Source organism: Natrix helvetica (assembly GCF_964273705.1).
Source record: "Natrix helvetica genome assembly, chromosome: 1".
Taxonomy (NCBI): Eukaryota; Metazoa; Chordata; class Lepidosauria; order Squamata; family Natricidae; genus Natrix; species Natrix helvetica.
Window position 1 is genome coordinate 11,192,954 of NC_138548.1, and position 19,642 is coordinate 11,212,595.

At 43.2% G+C, this 19,642-nt stretch overlaps 2 protein-coding genes across 7 annotated transcripts in view; one reads left to right on the top strand and one right to left on the bottom strand.

Annotated features, from left to right (window-relative positions):
• Positions 1–19,642, top strand: part of STK11 (serine/threonine kinase 11) — a 608,695-nt gene that overhangs the window by 157,834 nt on the left and 431,219 nt on the right. The window lies entirely within an intron of this gene.
• CIRBP (cold inducible RNA binding protein) lies at positions 6,423–11,687 on the bottom strand (the record flags this gene model as incomplete). 6 transcript variants are annotated; one of them, XM_081938967.1, is made up of 8 exons in its annotated part: positions 11,536–11,687; positions 10,367–10,476; positions 10,078–10,184; positions 9,665–9,803; positions 9,494–9,578; positions 9,326–9,390; positions 6,738–6,830; positions 6,423–6,550 (listed from the first exon to the last, which is right to left on the bottom strand). In XM_081938967.1, the coding sequence occupies exons 1-7, from the start codon at positions 11,601–11,603 to the stop codon at positions 6,826–6,828; spliced, it is 579 nt and encodes a 192-aa protein (XP_081795093.1). In that variant the 5' UTR covers positions 11,604–11,687. The 6 variants fall into 6 exon arrangements, with proteins under 6 accessions (XP_081795093.1, XP_081795090.1, XP_081795092.1 ...); XM_081938964.1 differs by having other exon boundaries at positions 6,738–8,889; positions 11,536–11,686; XM_081938966.1 differs by having other exon boundaries at positions 9,326–9,393; positions 11,536–11,681.

The following is a 19,642-nucleotide window of genomic DNA, read 5'->3' on the forward strand; positions in this document are numbered from 1 at the left end:
AGGTTGGCAGAAGCTGGGACAAGTAAGGGGAGTTCACTCCGTTACGCAACGCTAGGGATTCGAACCGCTGAACTGCAGATCTTTCTGATCGACAAGCTCAGCATCTTAGCCACCGAGGCACACATTTAATCAATGCTGATTAATCTGATCCCTTCTGAAGTGACATCCTCTGGAGTTGACCCTTGCAGGGAGCCGAATAATCCAGACATTGGCCCGGAATAAAGGAAAGACTTTCCCTCCGACCTAGGAGAGGGACTCCGCAGGGCTTAGAAAACCCTCCGCCGATTGTCAGAATTTCCATTTGCCGCCTCCACGGCACCATTTGAATCCCGGGGAGGGAGGCAGCATGGAAAATACGCCGGTGTTTTCAATGGGCAAAAATAGAAGAGGCAGCGGTCCCAAAGGAAGGCCATGGAACGGATTCTCTCAGCAAAACACACATCGCTGGAAGGGCCATTCTGTGCTTAGAATAGATCCTACGGCAGGGTTTCTGTCTTGGCGGCTTGAAGATGGGTGGACTTCAACTCCCAGAATTCCCCAGCCAGCATAGCTGGCTGGGGAATTCTGGGAGTTGAAGTCCACCCATCTTCAAGTTGGGAAACCCTGAGCCTAACACAGGAGTCGGCAACCTGCAGCTCTGGAGCCACATGCGGCTCATTCAGCTCTCTGCTGCGGCTCCCTGTCGGCTGATCCCATCTCTGAGTGGCCCACCCTGTCCCTCTCAGTCACTCCTTGCCTGGTCTGAGAAGGTAAGGGTGACGGCGGGGAATGGAAACTCGCTCCATATTCCAGGGTGGGAGCAAGGCACCCCTGTACTTGCCTTTGCGCGCCACATTTGCGCTCAAGGCAGCCCTCGCCTCCCACCACTTTGGGCTCGCGGCTGTTGCCCCCTCCATGGCCTGCCTGCTGCACCCCGTCACACCGATTGTTTCATTATTAACTCCTGGTGTTTTCTTTCCTGGGGGAAACAGGTCCAAGTGGCTCTTTTGAGTGTTTAAGATGGCAGAGGCCTGGCTTAGCAGGAAAAGTAGTGATTGTAGGCTTCCAAAATTCGGGGAGCAACCAAAGCTGGGAGGCAAAGCAATGTGAAGGCCACGAGCTCAGTGTAACGTAACGGCCTTCAGCTCCGATCCAGAGAAGAGAGCATGAGCGTTTAAAACATGGGTCGTCAACCTGGTCCCTACCGCCCACTAGTGGGCGTTTTGGGATTCCAGGTGGGCGGTGGGGATTTCGGAGGTTAAAACCTCCTTTTGAACTAACGCGCGTGAGAATGCGTGCGTTAGGGATTTCGGAGGTTAAAACCTCCTTTTGTGTGAGTGGGCAGGCGAGCGCGAGCGCGTGCACAAGCAAACACGTGGGAAGAGGAAGGGGAGGAAACTTCTCCGGTCGCGCCTGAGCTGGTGGAGCACAAGCAAGTGCCGTCCCATCGCCAGGGAAACATTGAGTGAGGTGAATCGCGTGGTTGCTCAGATCACACGGGCACTGCCCGAGAAGACATTTCTGAGAAGAGAAACTTCTCCAGTAGCGCCTGAGCTGGTGAAGTGCTAGAAGGGAGTGGGGTGAGGTGGGGGAAGGGGCAGAAAAGACAAAAAGGAGGATGAAAGGGAGAAAGAGGAGGTGGGGGACAGTGGGATCCTTGCTGCTTTCTGAGCTTGGGGGGGGGGGAAGGAGCAGAAAAGACAAAAAGGAGAAAGAAAGGGAGAAAGAGGAGGTGGGGGATAGTGGGATCCTTGCTGCTTTCTGAGCTTGGAGGGGGGGGAAGGAGCAGAAAAGACAAAAAGGAGAATGAAAGGGAGAAAGAGGAGGTGGGGGATAGTGGGATCCTTGCTGCTTTCTGAGCTTGGGGGGGGGAGCAGAAAAGACAAAAAGGAGGATGAAAGGGAGAAAGAGGAGGTGGGGGATAGTGGGATTCTTGCTGCTTTCTGAGCTTGGGGGGGGAGCAGAAAAGACAAAAAGGAGGATGAAAGGGAGAAAGAGGAGGTGGGGGATAGTGGGATCCTTGCTGCTTTCTGAGCTTGGGGGGGGGAGCAGAAGACAAAAAGGAGGATGAAAGGGAGAAAGAGGAGGTGGGGGATAGTGGGATCTTGCTGCTTTGTGAGCTTGGGGGGGGAGGAGCAGAAAAAACAAAAAGGAGAAAGAAAGGGAGAAAGAGGAGGTGGGGGATAGTGGGATCCTTGCTGCTTTCTGAGCTTGGGGGGGGAGGAAGGAGCAGAAAAGACAAAAAGGAGGATGGAAGGGAGAAAGAGGAGGTGGGGGATAGTGGGATCCTTGCTGCTTTCTGAGCTTGGTGGTTTTCTTACAGACATTTCATTACCAAACTAGGTAACATCATCACTGCTAGAAGGGAGTGGGGAAAGGAGGAGGAGGAGAAGTCGAAGGACAAAACTGGTGGGCGGTAAGGAAATTTTTCCATCAAGAAAGATCCATTAGTGGGGGGTAGGTAGAAAAAGGTTGACTACCACTGGTTTAAAAATCCCTCCTGAAAATGGCGTCTTTCGCACTTGGCGATGGTTGGTTAGCGGAAAGTTGGAAAACAATCCGCTGAAGGCGAGCCTGGCTAACTGCAAACGGTACACCGTCTTCAAGCAAGGCACAAGCCACCCTGTCCCTTTGCCTGGTGTGGGAAGAATTTGCATCTCACCTCTCGCACCCAAAGGGAGAATTTTAAGTTTCTCATTCATTTGGATTCCAATGTTCGGTTATCACATTACAAAAAAGATGTTGAGACTTTGGGAAAAAGTTCAGAGAAGGAGCAACTAAGAGGATCAAAAGCCTGGAGACTAAAACACATGACGAACGGCTGCAGGATTTGCGTCTGGCAAAGTCTAGAGGAAAGGAGAATTAGGGATGACATGATAGCAGTGTTCTTCCAGTATTTGAAGGGATGCCACAAAGAAGAAGGGGTCAAATTATTTTCCAAAGCACCAGAGGGCAGGACAAGAAATAATGCTTGCAAACCGATCAAGGAGAGAAGCAACCTGGAATTAAGGAGAAACTTCTCAACAGTGAGGACAATTAACCAGCGGAACAGCTTGCCTCCAGAAATTGTGGGCGCTCCATCACTGGGGGATTTTAAGAAGAGTCTAGAGTCAGTCCTTTATCTAAAATGGTATAGGTTCTCTTGCTTGAGCAGGGGGATGGACTAGAAGACCTCCAAGGTCCCTTCCAGCTCATTCTATTCTAAGGGATTCTCCTAAGCATGTTTTTTTCTGAACAGAAAATGTATCTCTTGCTACACAGCGCCCTCTGCTGGGAAGGATAAGTATCTCACTACCATTGTTGTGTTTGGCACTCAGGGGAAGAGAGTCCTCCACTTACAACCACAATTGAATCCAACATTTCTGTTCTCGAGTGAGACATATAAGTGGAGTTTTGCCCCGTTTCTTTCTTGCCGCAGTTGTTAAGTGAATCACTACCCTTAAGTAAGCAACACAGTTGTTAAGTGAATCTTGCAGTGTCCTGGGGTCACATGACCTCAGGACACTGCAACCGTCATAAATAGGAACCAGCTGCCAAAGCATCTGAATTTTTAAGGTTTGCTTGGAGTTTGAATGTTGATCATGGGGATACAGCAATGGTTGTTAAGTGTGAAAAACAGTCACAAGTCACTTTTCTCAGTGCTGCTGTAACTTTGAATGGTCACCAAGCCAATTATGTCCAGGACTCACTGTATTCTGATTAGTTAGTCCCCTATTTACGACCAGACACTTAGCAATCATTTGAAGTTGCAAGACCATCCTAGGGATACTTATGACCCAGAATTGAAGTTCTGAGTCGCCCCCTGCCATGGTCACACAACCGCACCTCTGGTGCTTAGAATTAGGACACATTTACGGCCCTTTGCAGCGTCCCACATTTTGTGACTTTTGCCAAAAACAGGCATTTACAAAGGCATGGTTTGCCGTGGGTGTGGCTTTGCCAAAACCCAGCTGTAAATGCATTTTGGGCAAAACTACACCCACAGCAAACCATCGCCAACCATTTGCTTAAACTGCCACAAAAACATTTAGAAAATTGAGTCAGTTACATGGGTGACTCAGTTCATGACCATGATGGACAGACCCATTAGTCATAACTTGAGGATTACCTGTATCTAGCCTTTGGTCTAAGAAAAAAGGGAGAAAATGAGTTTTTGTGCCAACCTGATAAAAACAAGTGAATTCTTTCTTAGATGGAGCTGTGACAGGTGGAGATCCAGTGGATTAATCCATTTCTGCTACTCACACGCAGCCTCTCCTAACTGGGTGTCTTGCTCTTATGGCCATATGGAAAACAGGATTTTGTCCAGTAAGGTCATCACGGCTTGCAAAAGGTCCATGGACCCTCCTTCCCCCTTAGTACTTTTTGATTCCTTCAGTGTAAAAGCAACATGCTGCTCCACAGCCGTTGACTCTCAAACTTGGCAACTCCAAGAGGCATGGACTTCAATTCCCAGAATTCCCATCAGCCATACTGACTGGGGAATTCTGGGAGTTGAAGACAATCTCAAAGCTTGATAAACAGATAATTAGAATTGGCACAATAGGATGTGCCCACCTATCCAGAAAAGGGGAGAAAACAGGTGGCAAGAGAACTATTGGTCTCCTCATAGATGTTTGTGTCCATTTACAACTGCACGGTCAGTTACTTGGTGAAAATGTGTCATGTTCTCGAATGTGTGACTGAAATAAGTAGGGACACTACAATCTGTTGGAGGAACCCACAATATTGATGGCAGGAACCATATAGGAAAATGGCATCCAAGAACCAAGTTAGGATTGGAGAAGCTAACTGAACCGTTTTAGGGCTTCATCCCCTTGGATGCCCTTTATTGGTCAGTCATCTCTGGACACATGTACAAAATGGGTGAGCTACACAAAAGCTTGCTTTTCGAGGAATTAAACTTGCAGCAAAAAATAAAATGTTTTTGTCGGACTTAGGTGGGCTAATTGGCAGGCTAAAAATATATAGGGTAATGCATGTTTATGGTAGATTTGGCTTTTCTAAGCTCCACACCCCTTCTAGATATTTCTCCAGCCCCAATAATCCTCCCAACATCTGTACAATGAAATCAAGATATTTATATAAAAAAAGGATTCTGCAGAATGGTGTTTTCCAACATACATGCAAGGAATTTCATGTTTAAAAGCAAGACGTAAAGCTCCATCCAGGGACTGCCTTTCTACAACTAGTCATCCAAAAGTACCAGCAAATTTTCAGGCAATTATTACCTTTTTTAGAAACTGCACATCCAAGCCTAGCTCCAAGCAGGCTTAAATCTGTTTGAGAGCCTTGTTCTTTATCAGAAGAGTTTACATTATCTGCAATTCCAAACCTACTTATATAATGCTTTAAGCACCAATGAGATTTAACAGCCTTGTAAAAATACTCAGCTATATTTTTGTAAAACTATACAAGCTACAGCTAGTCACAAAGCTTGACCTCATAAAAGCGATTTACTCGCTTTGATCTGCTGGCAAATGGAGGTTTTCCCCCTCTCCAACTCGTTTGCCATATTTCCTGTAACTTTTAATCAGAAGCTGCAGAAACAGCCTGTGTGTTGGACACTTGGTTCTGCAGCTCATTTCACAGGGTCCTCATGGATTGCTCATCCCCAACAAAAAAAATGTGCAATTCAATTCCGTTAGTGAGCTGTTTAAAGCAGATAGCGGATTTCATACACTGCCACAATTGTTTCAACATGTTTGAGGAAGGGAAATCTATAGTCCTTCAAAGCCCATGTACCAAAGCCTTTGCTGAGCAGAATTGTCATTCCCACAAAAACGAAGGGTAGCCTTCTGCAATCTTAAATGTAGGGGAAGTGACATGGTTTTTAAAAAACCAAAGCTCCGTAAAGTTGGGGCATGCTTAACTCTTCTGCAGAAATAAGCAATGAGAAGTAACTTCAATTTTATGTACTAGGTAAGTTAAGCTAAACCAAGGACTAAACTAAACTTAATTTTGTATTAATAAGAACATCTTTCAATACATTAGCTAATGTTAAAACTAGAGGGAAAAGATGTTTATTACTGTAAAACTGGCTATCTAATGGCATTGTGCAAAGTTTCATTTGGGAGATATTGTCAACTTTAAGGAAGAAGGCACTTGTGGGACTCATTTGCACCCCCCCAATCAATGGATGGGAAGCGTATGTTCAATTTCAACTTGGAACCAAATATATAATTTAAAAACCCCACCTTTATAAATAATTCAAAGTGGCAAACATGTTCCTATTTCTCTCACAACCACCCTAGGTGGGTGAGGTGGATTGGGCTGAGGGAGTTACCCAGATGGCTTTCATGCAAAAAGGCAGGGATATCAAACCCGACTGCATCGTGGGCTGTATACGTGATGTTTGCCTTTGTGGAACCAGGGTGGGTGTGGCCTGTATCCTGCATGTGGGCCACCAGTATGACATTATAAACATTCAAGCCACCCGAGTGTTTAGCCCTATGTTTTTATTAAGTTCTGCACATGTCCTCTTGGATCATTCAGAGCATTCCAATTCACAATCCTGTTTTCCTTCAGAATTGCCATGATCCTTCTCGATCCTCTTCCAAGAAACATGCAGCTGAAAGATGGAGCAAAAAAAGTATTAAAATCTGATTCTACATTGTTAGATTCAATGAATTTTGCTTTGGAATTGAAATTAAAGAGGGATTTTTTCCCTTAAAAGGTAGCTAAAAGCAGCCACTCCTGTAGTTTTTCTGCCATAGCAATCAAGGAGGGAGAAAAACCTTGCCCAGGACGACCAATACCTGTGTGCAAAGCTGACGGTTTCGGTTAAAAGACTTTGGTCCTTAGCGTTGAAACATCCATTTCCGGCTCAAGTGTCTGTTTCTTCCATCAACCTGCCAAGACAAACTTGTGTTACAAAAAAATGTATCCACTGAGCAAATGCTACAATTTCTACCCTGCCCACCCTTCAACAAGACAAGCAGCGTTTTCTACAAAGGGTTTCCACAAAGGTAACGCAAGAACCCAGCTTGGGCCAACTGTTCCAAGACGCTTCCCTCGGACCGGCCAATGGCACCTGATCCCTCAAAAAGCAGTTAGTCACGGTTGAGAATGGCTGCTTAACAACAGTGTGGGCTATGGGGAAAAAGTTAAAATGCAAACAAGATGGCAAAGAACATTAAGGTTACGTGACTTAATCTTAAGAATCTCCAAAGATGAGCAGAAATCAGCTCCCCATCTTTCAACTAACCCTACTGGCAAAGAGATGGCTGCACGTATGCCCCCTTCTGACCCACAGCAAAAGTTATGCCACAAAAGCCAGACTCATCGTAAGGAAAAAATTTAAAAAAAATTAAGAATGCTTTAGCTGAACAAGGTTGGCAGAAAAAAAAGTGATTCACATAGGTTAACAGACTTTGCAAAAATAAATTATATATTTATATATATATATGAGCTCTCAACAGGAGGAAGGATGCGGACATGAGGAAAAGAGTTACCTCGAATTACAGGACTATCCCCACATATGAACTAGCCAAGAGAGCAGCTTTCGTCTCAGAGGTTCTCTCTGTTGGAGGCACAACACTTCTTTTTCGCCAAGGCACTGCAGTTTTCCATATGCTAGCAGAAAATTCTTAGAACTTAAAAGGCAACGACAAAGCTAGCTAAATTAGGTCACAATTATTGGCCTTGGAACACTGACTAGTGGCAGCTGACCCAGTTAACAAAGACTCCAGTATGGGCTAGCTAAATGTTTGGCTGGTTTTCAGTTAATAAGCTAGTTTTTGTTTTAATTAGTATAGAGCTACCAGACTTATTTAACTTAACTCTGCTAACAGCATATTAAAATAGCAATGAGTGAAGTCTAATTTCTTCTTTCAAAGGTTGGAACAATTCCAGCCAAGGCTAAGTGACTTGTCTTAAGGGCAAAATTTGTGAGGTCCTTCCAGAACTTTTTTTTCCAATCATCCTCAAACTGCCCAATTGATGTCATTAGGCCTAATCAAGTACAGCATTAGCATTGTTTACATTTTTGTTCACAAGAAATGTGGGGCCTGATTTTCTCCCTGTTGTAAGCCTTCCACTTACTACTTTCATTCCTGTCTAACTGTACAGTTTCAACGTTCATCCAGACTTGTGTTGTGCAGCAAGATGTAACATTTCAAGAGCAGATTTTTTTTCAGATGGACTTTTAATAGGCTTCGTGAAGCCAAAGAAAACTGTACAAGAAATCCTTTTTCACCACTTCAAAGTTACAACAATTGAATTAGGCATACTTTCTTTCAGTAAAAAAAGGACAATAAAAACAAACATTTTTTTCCAATGAACCCTTTGGGTAGTAAAATCTGCAGTCTCTCTCTGGGTTAAATTTTATGGCATACAAGTTAAAGTCTCTTAATGCAGGTTGAACATACAAGCAAAATTATTTCTTTAGATATATCAAGGTGGGTTGCCTTTTAAAATTCATATCCAGGCTACAGTACCTTGCTACACTAAAGGTTGATTAATTTTTTTTAACAAAAAACGATGCACTAAACAAAAAAGAGTTCACAGCTTGCTTAGCTTCTACTGAACAATTTAAGGTCCTTTCTTGCTCAAAAGAAAAACAGATATGGGGCCCAAAACCTTCTGGTCTTTTCTTTTAAAAGAAACACAAAAAAACCCTAAACACATAGTCTTTTCTCACAAATGAACTAAAATCTTAAGTGCTTTAAAAAATTAAAACACTCAAGAAAAACCCAGCGCTTTCTTTGAGTCTGAACAGACCGTTACATATTAGAAGCTGTCAAGGCTGTGTTATTGACAAGATCAGAATTGCGAGTTTACTACAAAAGTGAGAATACAAAGGAGATGACTACACAAGAACGATTTCAGCGAAGCTCCAAAAATCTTTATAAATACAGCCAATGGAAGGACGATCTTGAGCCAGGAAGGTTTTTTATTCGTTGTGTGTAGCTGAGGACAAGAAGCAGGCAGAGTTGTAAAGGCACTGAAGCACAGACAAGTTCCAGCAATTTTTCCTCCCCTACTTGTTCGCCAAGCACTTCAAACCCTAGCTTGCTATCTCGTCCCACCCATTTTGCATTCTTTTTCCTTCTGGCCTTGAGGATTTTCTGGGTGTTCTTTTCAGCTTCAGAAAACTAGTTATGGATGCTTTGCCTTTGGATCCAACTAGAGCTACACATGCATTAAATGAGAATTTTTCCTTTTCCATGGCACAAGTGCTTAGGGCCTGCCAAAGGAGTGTTGCCTGTCATGGGCAGAGAAAGGCTGCCAGCAAAAGCTCCAAGCAAACCTTAAAGTATTTCCAAGGTTGTCACTGCAAGATCAAGAGTGGCTCCATACATTCCCATGTCAGCACATCCACCTTCCCTCATGATTTAAGACTTACCGTAACTGTCATAACTGTCTCTATAGGACCCTCCGGAAGGCCTGTCTCCATAGCTTCCTTGACTTCTGCTAAGGAAGGAAGAAGGCAACAGGCTCACTAAGCATATCAGTAACTACAAAGTACACAGGACATCCAGATTACATTGCATCTCACTTGTCAGGTACATACCTGCTTCCATAATAGTCTCTGGATCCACTGTATCCACCACTTCTAGAGTCAAATCTGCTGCCCCCATAACCTCTGTCTCCAGAACCTGGAAGAGAGAACAATGCAAACATTGAAATAAATTCAACAAACTCTAAACCAGATGCTACAAATTACTGGAAAATAGAACCTCACCTCTGGAAAATCCACGGCCTCTACCTCGGCCCCCACGGAAAAAGCCTCTGCCTCCAGCTGATCCCCCTCTATATCCACGAGACCTGTTTTCAGAGGACTTGCCTGCTTGATCAACTCTGATCTGGCGGCCATCAACAGACTACAAAACAATGAAACTTCAAATCAACAGGGTGGTTCACAAGTGTCTTTTATGCAGGTGAATATTAGTTTTTACTAACACCAGTTTTGGTATCAAATGACTTATGAATCAATCTTGCTGGTTTTACAGAAATTACCCATGTAGTAATTTAAAAAGGGGGGGTTTAATCAATAGTAAATATGAACCATTAACCAATCACAAAGTGTATGGATTTATTCAACATACAGCATATTATCTCCCTTGCTTGCTAAAAGTGAGAGTAAGAATTCCTCACCTTCCCATTCATGGCCATCATTGCATCTTTTGCATCATCAATGTTTTCAAAAGTTACAAAGCCAAACCCTCTGGATCTTTGTGTTTCTCTGTCTTTTACAACAACAACTATAAGGAAGAGAAGATAAAGTGTTTAATTTTATTCCCATGAAATTTCCATGTGACAAATGCTACCATAAGAACAACATTTCTGGGTGGTAAAAACACTCTTGGATTTTCAAAAGAGAAACCATCTGCTATAAACTTCCAACAGTATAAATAAGAGGGCATTAGAGCCTGGTTTTTTTTACCTTCAGATATCTGTCCATATTTAGAAAAAACTTGCTCAAGTGATTGTTCATTGGTGTCAAAACTGAGTCCACCAACAAATAATTTTCCCTCATCAGATGCCATTTCTTTTCTGCAAAAGAAATCAGACTCAATTTTAGTATTCACGGAAGGACCGACATACCAAAAGCAGTTTTGAAATCCAAGCCCAATAAACACTGCTCCATTTTCTGTTGGATCAAAGATTCAAGTACAATTCTAGCCATTCAAACAAAAATGACATAATTCCTATTACCTTCAGCAAACTTGTATTTAAATCTTGGGTAAGCAAATACTGAAAATGTGTGCAAAATGAATGTTAAACTACACCATGTAATTTTTTCCCTCAGCTTTCTTTTCCTTGTTTTGACACTTTAAAAAGTTCTGTTGTTATCTAGGAGTACTTTTTAAGTTTACTTGAAGTACTCGGAAGATCGAGTTTTTAAGAGTTGCAATGCAAAAGAACACTAAAACTTGGGAAAATGAAGCCATTTGGCTATACATAAAATTGGCAATCGATACAGGATACACGTTAATATATTGAAATACTCCACTTAAAAGCTGCAGTAAGGGATAACATTTAGTCATGCGTCATACAGTCTGGTTTCTTAATTATAGTTATGTATCCCATCAATCTAACCTCAAAAATAACGGTACCCTTTCCGCGCATGCGCGTCGGGCACCAGTTACTCCAGCAGAGGGCGTGCGGTAACTGAAGCGCATGCGCAGATAAAATCTACTTTCCCCAATCTGCTGTTTCGCGCATGCGCTTCCGTTATCCATCAGTCCTCTTTTCAGGCGCCATTTTGAGGTTTGCCCGAAAAGCCGGTTGGAAACCATTTTGTCTTTTTTACAGACCACCATCCCACTCACTACCAGCTAAAAAAAAAATTCTCGCACTTAAATAACAACCTTAGCTATATTTTACCATATCCAACACCTGCCCCAATTATATTAATTAAAAATTATTTTCCGACTTCCCTCTTCATTTTGCGTCTATCTACGTCATTATTTTTCTCGTACGCTTTTCCTTCACGACCACCACGCGCGACCCCCTTACCAATGTAGTTTAGCGGCGGCACAAACCAAAGTATAACCCTCGAAGTCCCAGCGCGAACTACGGAGCAGTTTGCGCGCGCTTCTCCTTATATACCTTCTGTGATGCCCGCCTACCTCATGAATATGCAGATAGACTCCCTTTGTAAAACAGGCCCAACTCATCACTTGGCACGTTCCGCAGCCATGAGGTAATCAGAAACAACGCTTCCCATTGGTTAGTTTCTTATTAAATATTCATAATGAAAAAAAGAGATGGCGTAGGGAAAGTCACTGCAAAAAAAAGCCCCCTCGTCCGTTCGCTGTCACGTGGACCCATGAGTCACAAAAAGAAAGACGTAATTGGGTAAACGAAGACTAAAAACGATAGGTTGGTAAGGGCAACAAGCCGCCCCAATTCGCCTCTCGAAAGCTGATTGGTTAACATCCTCTCCCTCAACAGCTGCAGTAGATGGTCGCCAGGGGAAAAGTGGGCGTGGCACCAACGACCTACTTTCCCGCCCTTGTCAGCAATGCGGCGCCGCTTTGCCGCAGCAGACAAAGAGGACTGCTTAGACTGGGGTGGGGGAGGAGAATGGCGGGAGTCGAGCGCCATCTTGGAGAAGGGCCCCAGCCCTTGAGACCCCAATCCATAGCGTGACCAACCTAGACTAAACAATAAAAAAAATAGCCGTTATAAAATGATAAAGCGTCCCTAATGCATTTTATTGTGGGGGAAGGAGGACAATCCCTTCAGCCCTGCCTCGAAAGCAATTTATAACCGTCTTGGTGGAGGCCAGATCTGCAACCCAAACCCAATAGCCGAATTCAAGGCACTCGGGTGAAACAAACCCACGTGGCTCATTTTGACTTAATATTCCACCTGGGAGCCCATCCCAGCTGTCCACTAACCCTGTAGCTGTGTTGACTGGCCTACAATGATGCCTTGCTACCTGTTGCAGTTGCCAAAAACACCAATGCAAACCTAGGCTGCATTCACAGGAATTGTATCAAGATCTGAATTATTAGTACCGCTATATATACTACTTTAGTAAGACCACACTTGGAATACTGTGTCCAGTTCTGGTCACTGCAATGTAAAAAAAAAAGGTTGAGAAAAGCAACGGAGATTATTAGGAGTGTGAAAACTAAATGTTAGGACGAATGGTTGAGGGAACTAGGTATGCCTAACAAAGAGAAGGACTAGGGCTGACATGATAAATCAGCCTTTCAATATTTGAGGGGCTGCCACAAAGAAGAGGCAGACAATCCATTCCCCAAAGCACCTGAAGGAAGAAGGTAACAAGTGGAGGATCATTAAAGAGAGATGCAATCTAGAACTAAATTTTAAAAAATCCTGACAGTGAAAACAATCAGTGGAAGGGCTGGAGGTTTTCAAGAAGAGATGGGACAACCATTTGTCTGAAATGGATAGCAGTCTTCCAATATCTCAGGGGTTGCCACAAAGAAGAGGGAGTCAAACTATTCTCCAAAGCACCTGAGGGCAGAACAAGAAGCAATGGGTGGAAACTAATCAAGGAGAGAAGCAACCTAGAACTAAGGAGAAATTTCCTGGCATTTAGAACAATTAAGCAGCAGAACAGCTTGCCCCCAGAAGTTGTGAATGCCCCAACACTGGAAGTCTTTAGGAAGATGTTGGATAGCCATTTGTCTGAAACGGTATAGGGTTTCCTGCCTAGGCAGGGGGTTGGACTAGAAGACCTCCAAGGTCCCTTCCAACTCTTACTATTGTATTGTATTGTATCTCCTCCTCGAGTAGGGGGATTGGATTAGAAGACCTTTAAAGGTCCCCTTCCAACTAACAGTCTGTTATTCAGTTCAAGCCATGATAGTGTTGGAAGAAATGTCCTTCTGGGTTCGGTTCCAAGTGGGGAAAAAGACACTGGAGACATGGAGGCTGCTTGGAAAGATGATTTAATGGTGGACAGGACCGCATGGCTTGAGTCCTGAACAGAAAAAGTGATCACATGCTTCAATGTTGGTGGAGAAGATGAGAAAGAAGGACTGAGATGCTGAAAGTCCCTGGTTTTATGCCCTCTCTGGCCTTTGATCTTGAGCTTGTCTTCTGATGGGTTGTCAGACTCCCATGGGGCCATGCAGGGGCAACTCTCTAGGCTGCGTTGTGAATCCAGGTTTGGTTGAGTTCTCAGATGCCATGTGGGGAGATGGGTAAAGGGCGAATATTATCATGCCTTAATCCCATTCCCCTGGAGCTGAAGGGGAGAACTCTTTATTATGTCAAGGGACTGGCTTGGCCACCTTAATAGTCCATTGACAAAGTGGGTGGAGGCAGGAAGCTACAGGGAGCTATTCTCTCTTTATAAAACATGTTTCTTCCTTTTCACATCCAGGGAAATATTCTGCCTTTTCAATATTTCCTAGGATATTTCATTTTTCTGGGAGAGGGCTGGGTGATAACTTCCTACAATAGCTTCAGGTGTCTCAGTATATCATTTGTGTATGGGAGACATTATATTTAAAGTGGATGAGGACATCCTGCATATGAAGTCATTCCTTTCTCTCCTCTGAAAGGTGAAAGGCGCGATTTCCTTTTTAGCAAAAGCCCTTTCCTTCAATCCACAAAGACTGTCCCTTCAGACAATAGGGGGGTATTCTGAAGTCCTTGAATGCTGCCAGTGTTGTTTGATATATTAGTTTTTTATCCCAGCATTATTACTCTTATAAATAAATCAAGGCAGCAAATAGACCTAATACTCCTTTCTCCTCTTTTCCCCTTTTAGGTGAATTAAATGAATTGTGATACCAAAAGAGAGAATGCTATATATTTTAAGGGTGTCTGTCTTTTCTCACTTCTGATCAATGTCTACTGATCCATGTTGTTTGTGTCATCAGGTATCGGATATCACTCGGCTCCCTTTGTGCTGTGGTCCAAAACATTTCTTTAGAACAGCTCATTGAGTTAAGGGGTGCACCAAGAGTCACTTTGCCACCCTCTGGTTGAAGTTGATATATCTTAAAGGGTCAGGAACATTACTCTAGAAGCTCTTTTCCTAGGCTAGATTACACAGATTATACGAGTCCCAAAAAAATCTAGGCTAAAATTTCCAAGATGCACTGGCAAATGAGTAGAAAAACTACTACATTGTAAGTAGCCTCATCTCTGCTCTTTAAGAATCCTACTGTTTGATATTTGATCTAACAAATTAACAGTTATATGAGCATTCGTAAGAACCTAGTAGCATTAAATATGCCTGGAGTTTAGAAGTATATATTCACCTGAACCTCCAGGAAACTGGAACACCAGCAGTCCAAATAACCCTATAAAACAGGTAGTCCTCGACTTACAATAGTTCATTTAGTGACTCTGCAAAGTTACATTGGCGCAGTGGTTGGAGTGCAGCACTGCAGGCTACTTCTGCTGACTGCTATTTGCCTTCAATTTGGCAGTTCGAATCTCACTAGGCTCAAGGTTGACTCAGCCTTCCATCCTGGGTAAAATGAGGGCCCAGACTGTTGGAGGCAATGTGCTGGCTCTGTAAACCGCTTAGAGAGGGATGTAAAAGCACTGTGAAGCAGTATATAAGTCTAAGTGCTATTGCTATTGCTACTACGACACTGAAAAAAGTGACTTGACACCATTTTTCACACTTATGACCATTGCAGCATCCCTGTGGTCCTGTGATTTATATTTGGAAGCTTGACAAATGGTTCGTATTTATGATGGTTGCAATGCCCTGGGATCATGTGATCCCCTTTTGTGACCTTCTGACAAGCAAAATCAAAGGGGAAGCCAGATTCACTTAACAATTGTGTTACTAACGTAACAACTGCAGTTATTCACTTAACAAATGTGGCAAGAAAAGTCATAAAATGGGGCAAAACTCACTTAACAAATTTCTCGCTCAGCATAAATTTGGGGCTCGATTGTGGTCATTTTATTTGTTTGTTCAATTTATATACCCACCTATCTCATTGTAACAATTCTGGGTGGCTGGGTTTAAAAACATTTAAAAACAACATAGCAACAAAACAGTATTGGATACTGATACATTCTTCTTCATTTGTAATAGATTTTTCTAGATTGAGAGGTTTTCAGACTCCCTTCCTACAATATCTTAAACCCTCCATTTGTGCTAAAATGATCCAGTGACTGTTTGCAGTTGCATCCCATGTGACACTGAAAACTACAAAGAGTTTGGGCTTTTTAAAAGTTCAACCCAGCCAGTTTTCTGGGAATCTTAAACAATTCTCTGGATTCTAGTGGCAATTCTTTGAGGAAAAATCCTTTTTTTTTTTTTTGCAGGTAAATAGGAAACAATGGCTAGAGAGCCAACCCAGCAGGGCCACTTCCAGGCATCCCGGAAATGGTCCTTCAGCAGCGTTTGGAGAGCCAAGGCTGCTGCAGTTTTGCTTCCAAAGGTAAACATTGTCTTTGTATTTCTTAACAAAAGGCTAATTTTTGTGTTGGGGCATTCACAACTTCTGGAGGCAAGCTGTTCCACAAAACAATTAATCAGTGGAACAGACGTTGCCTCCAAAAGTTGTGAATGCCCCAACACTGGAAGTCTTTAAGAAGATGTTGGATAGCCATTTGTCTGGAACGGTATAGGGTTTCCTGCCTAGGCAGGGGGTTGGACTAGAAGACCTACAAGGTCCCTTCCAACTCTACTATTGTATTATTGTAATTTAAAAGAAAGATAGGGATCTGCATTATTTGGGTAACCCTAATGTCAGCGGTCACCAACCAGTGGTCCGTGAAAATTTTTTGGTGGCCCGCAGAAAAATTATTTGCATTTTTATATTGCACTACATGCTATTTATCTATTAAAATATATATATATTAGTGGTCCACGGGATTTAAAATTATGAATTTAGTGATCCCTGAGGTCCGAAAGGTTGGTGACCCCTGCCTTATTTGATCCAGCCTGCTTCTGAACTACTTCCATAAAAAAAGCCATCCACTGTCCATTTGGAGTTAAGGGACTGGAATGTTTTCTCTTCCTTCTTTCTCCATTCTAGTATGAAAGCTGGGGTAAAAATCGGCTAATGGTCACGTGAAGTGTTAATACCACTTTACAATGCCTTGGTAAGGCCATACTTGGAATACGGCATTCAGTTCTGATCGCCACAATGTAAAAAAGATGTGGAGACTCTAGAAAGAGTGCAGAGAAGAGCAACAAAGATGATTAGGGGACTGGAGACTAAAACATATGAAGAACGGTTGCAGGAACTGGGTATGTCTAGCTTAAGAGAAAGAAGGACTAGGGGAGACATGATAGCAGTCTTCCAATATCTCAGGGGTTGCCACAAAGAAGAGGGAGTCAAGCTATTTTCCAAGGCACCTGAGGGCAGGACAAGAAGCAATAGGTGGAAACTAATCAAGGAGAGAAGCAACTTAGAACTGAGGAGAAACTTCCTGACAGTTAGAACAATTAACCAGTGGAACAGAAGTTGCCTCCAGAAGTTGTGAATGTCCCAACACTGGAAGTCTTTAAGAAGATGTTGGATAGCCATTTGTCTGAAATGGTATAGGGTTTCCTGCCTAGGCAGGGGGTTGGACTAGAAGACCTCCAAGGTCCCTTCCCACTCTACTATTGTATTGTATTGTATTGTATTGTATTGTAATGGGAGAAAGACAGGGGGTAGCCTTCAAAGGGCCCCTTTCTTCCCTGCTCTGCATGAATTAATGTACAGACATTATTAGCAGTGTGCAAAAAGGAGGAGAGAGGAAGATAAGCGGACCAGGGACAGGAAGCAGGAGTGTCAATTGTGGTTTCAAAGGGGACAAAAAGATGCCTCGGGCTGCCTTCTCCCTCCGATTGAGCAAATCCATCTGGCCGCCTCTTCCTGATTATAGAACAGCTACAGGAAATCTGGGTGAGGCTGGATTCCAGGATTCCAAGGATTAGGGCTTCCCACATGACCATTCAGCCAGCTGGCACATGAAGGAGGAGGGAAGAAGCAGAGGCCTGGCGCCAGCACCTGGTCTGGTATGGAAACGCGGGGGCCCTGAAGGGTGAATACTACTCTTTGCAGCATCTTTTCTGCTGATTTTTTGTTTGGGGGGGGATGTTTTAATTAGGACTGCTGTCCAGGCATGGTTAGATGCTAATTTTACAGACTTCTGCTTCCTCCTGCTGCCCTCTCTTTTACAAGCCACAGCTTATTTCCCCACCCCACCCCAAAAAAGTATTGTATTGGAGCAGTAAAAACAAACCTCTGTTTTATTCGTCTAACCACAGCCTTTGCTGTCATTTCAGTGATTTAAACTCTAGGACTGCACATCATGCTCAGACCATTTGTATTTATTTAATCGGGGCTAGCACACCGATTTTGCATTGCTAGCACATCAGGCAGAACCTTGGAATAACAATATGATGGGGGTGGGAGGGGAGAAAAGAAATTTGAGCACATGAACTCGGCAGAGAGAAAGCCATGATAAAGATGTCTTAAATTCAGAGTAAGATGCTAACAAGAGGAGACGGCGTCAGTTTTTTTTCCAAGCATAGTTTGTTTCCTTGCACTTGTAAGAGGCCACACTGTTTGCACGACAAAAACAAAGAACAAGATTTTTTTTTAAATGCAGATAATCGCAATCAAAGGTTATATTTTAATTATTTATTACCTCTTTTGGTGATGTCGATTACGCTTCCAGGTTCTGAAGACAGAGGTTATGGGGGCAGTAGATTTGAATCTAGCAATATAGAAATGGCCACAACGCCTAGGCTGCACCGGTCGGCTGCAACCACCTTGGCCATGCCCCTGCCCCCCCGGCCCCCGAGGACAACCACAATGCTGATCCAGCCCTCAATGAAATTGAGTTTGACACCCCTGGTATAGGGTCTCCTGTCTGAGCAGGGAGCTAGACTAGAAGACCTCCGAGGTCCCTTCCAGCTCTATTCCGAATGATTGATATCCAATTCCAATCCATTTCAATTTGCTGACGGCTAAGATGTCAACATGTCACTGATTCATTTCATCTTTCTTTGTGCCAAGATTTGTTCATGTGCCGTATTCCCGCTATAATTCAGATATTTTTTATCCTCCATGGCAACATCAGCAACTAGACATCCCAGAGGCTTTAATCTAGCAGTTTCACAAACATCATTATTACTACTTAAAAAGATCTTCAACTCTTCCTCAACAGCATGTTGTTTTTCAGCCTCTCCTTCAACAGCATTTCTTGGTCTTCTGCTTCTCCTTGAGAGTTGCTCATTGTTCTTTCACATATTTGTTTTGCAGTTCCGTCCTTGCTCATTCTCTCTACACCAGCAGTCCCCAACCTTTCTGGCTTGATGGACCAACAGAGGGGCAGCAGCAATGTGTGTGTGTGTGTGTGTGTGTGGAAATGGGGTATGGTTTTGTGTGTCCGGGGGTTGGGGAATCCCTGCACTACATGACTGAACAAATCCTCAGCTTCCTTCAAATTACTTCTTACATATGGGCCACTCCCTTTTTTATTTAACATATTCCTTCCATCCCATTCAACTTTGTTTAAAATTTATCCTGACTTTCCTAGGGTTGTTCATATCAATAGTCCTCGACTTATGACGACAATAGGAACCAGAATTTCTGCTGCTAAGGCAGTTATAAAGTGAGCTGCACCAGATTCTATGAGCTTTTTTGCCACAGTTGTTAAGCGAGTTACTGCAGTTAGGTGAATCATACGGTCATTAAGCGAACCCAGTCCCTCCTATTAATTTGCTTATCAGAATCTGCCTGGGAAAGTCACAAATGACAATTATATAACCCTGATACAGTAATTTTTGCAAATGCATGTCAATTGCCAAGCCTCCAAACTCTGATCGTGGGAATGCTGTGACAGTCATAAGTGTGAGGACTTTCCCCGTCCCACTTTTTCAATGTGGTTGTAACTTTGAATAGTTGCTAAATGAACGGTTGTAGGACTACTTGTAACTATTCTACAACTGTTCATTCTTAAAGACACTGATCTTAATTATGAAATATGGGTTGATCCTCACTTAGCCATGAGCCCAATGCTCGGCCTTTGATCATTCTCAGCCTAACCTGTCCCACAAGTTCATGGGGATAAAATAAGGAGAAAGATATAGTGTGTGTGTGTGTACTGTACATACATACACACACACAGACACCATACAATACAATACAATACAATACAATAGTAGAGTTGGAAGGGACCTTGGAGGTCTTCTAGTCCAACCCCCTGCCTAGGCAGGAAACCCTATACCGTTTCAGACAAATGGCTATCCAACATCTTCTTA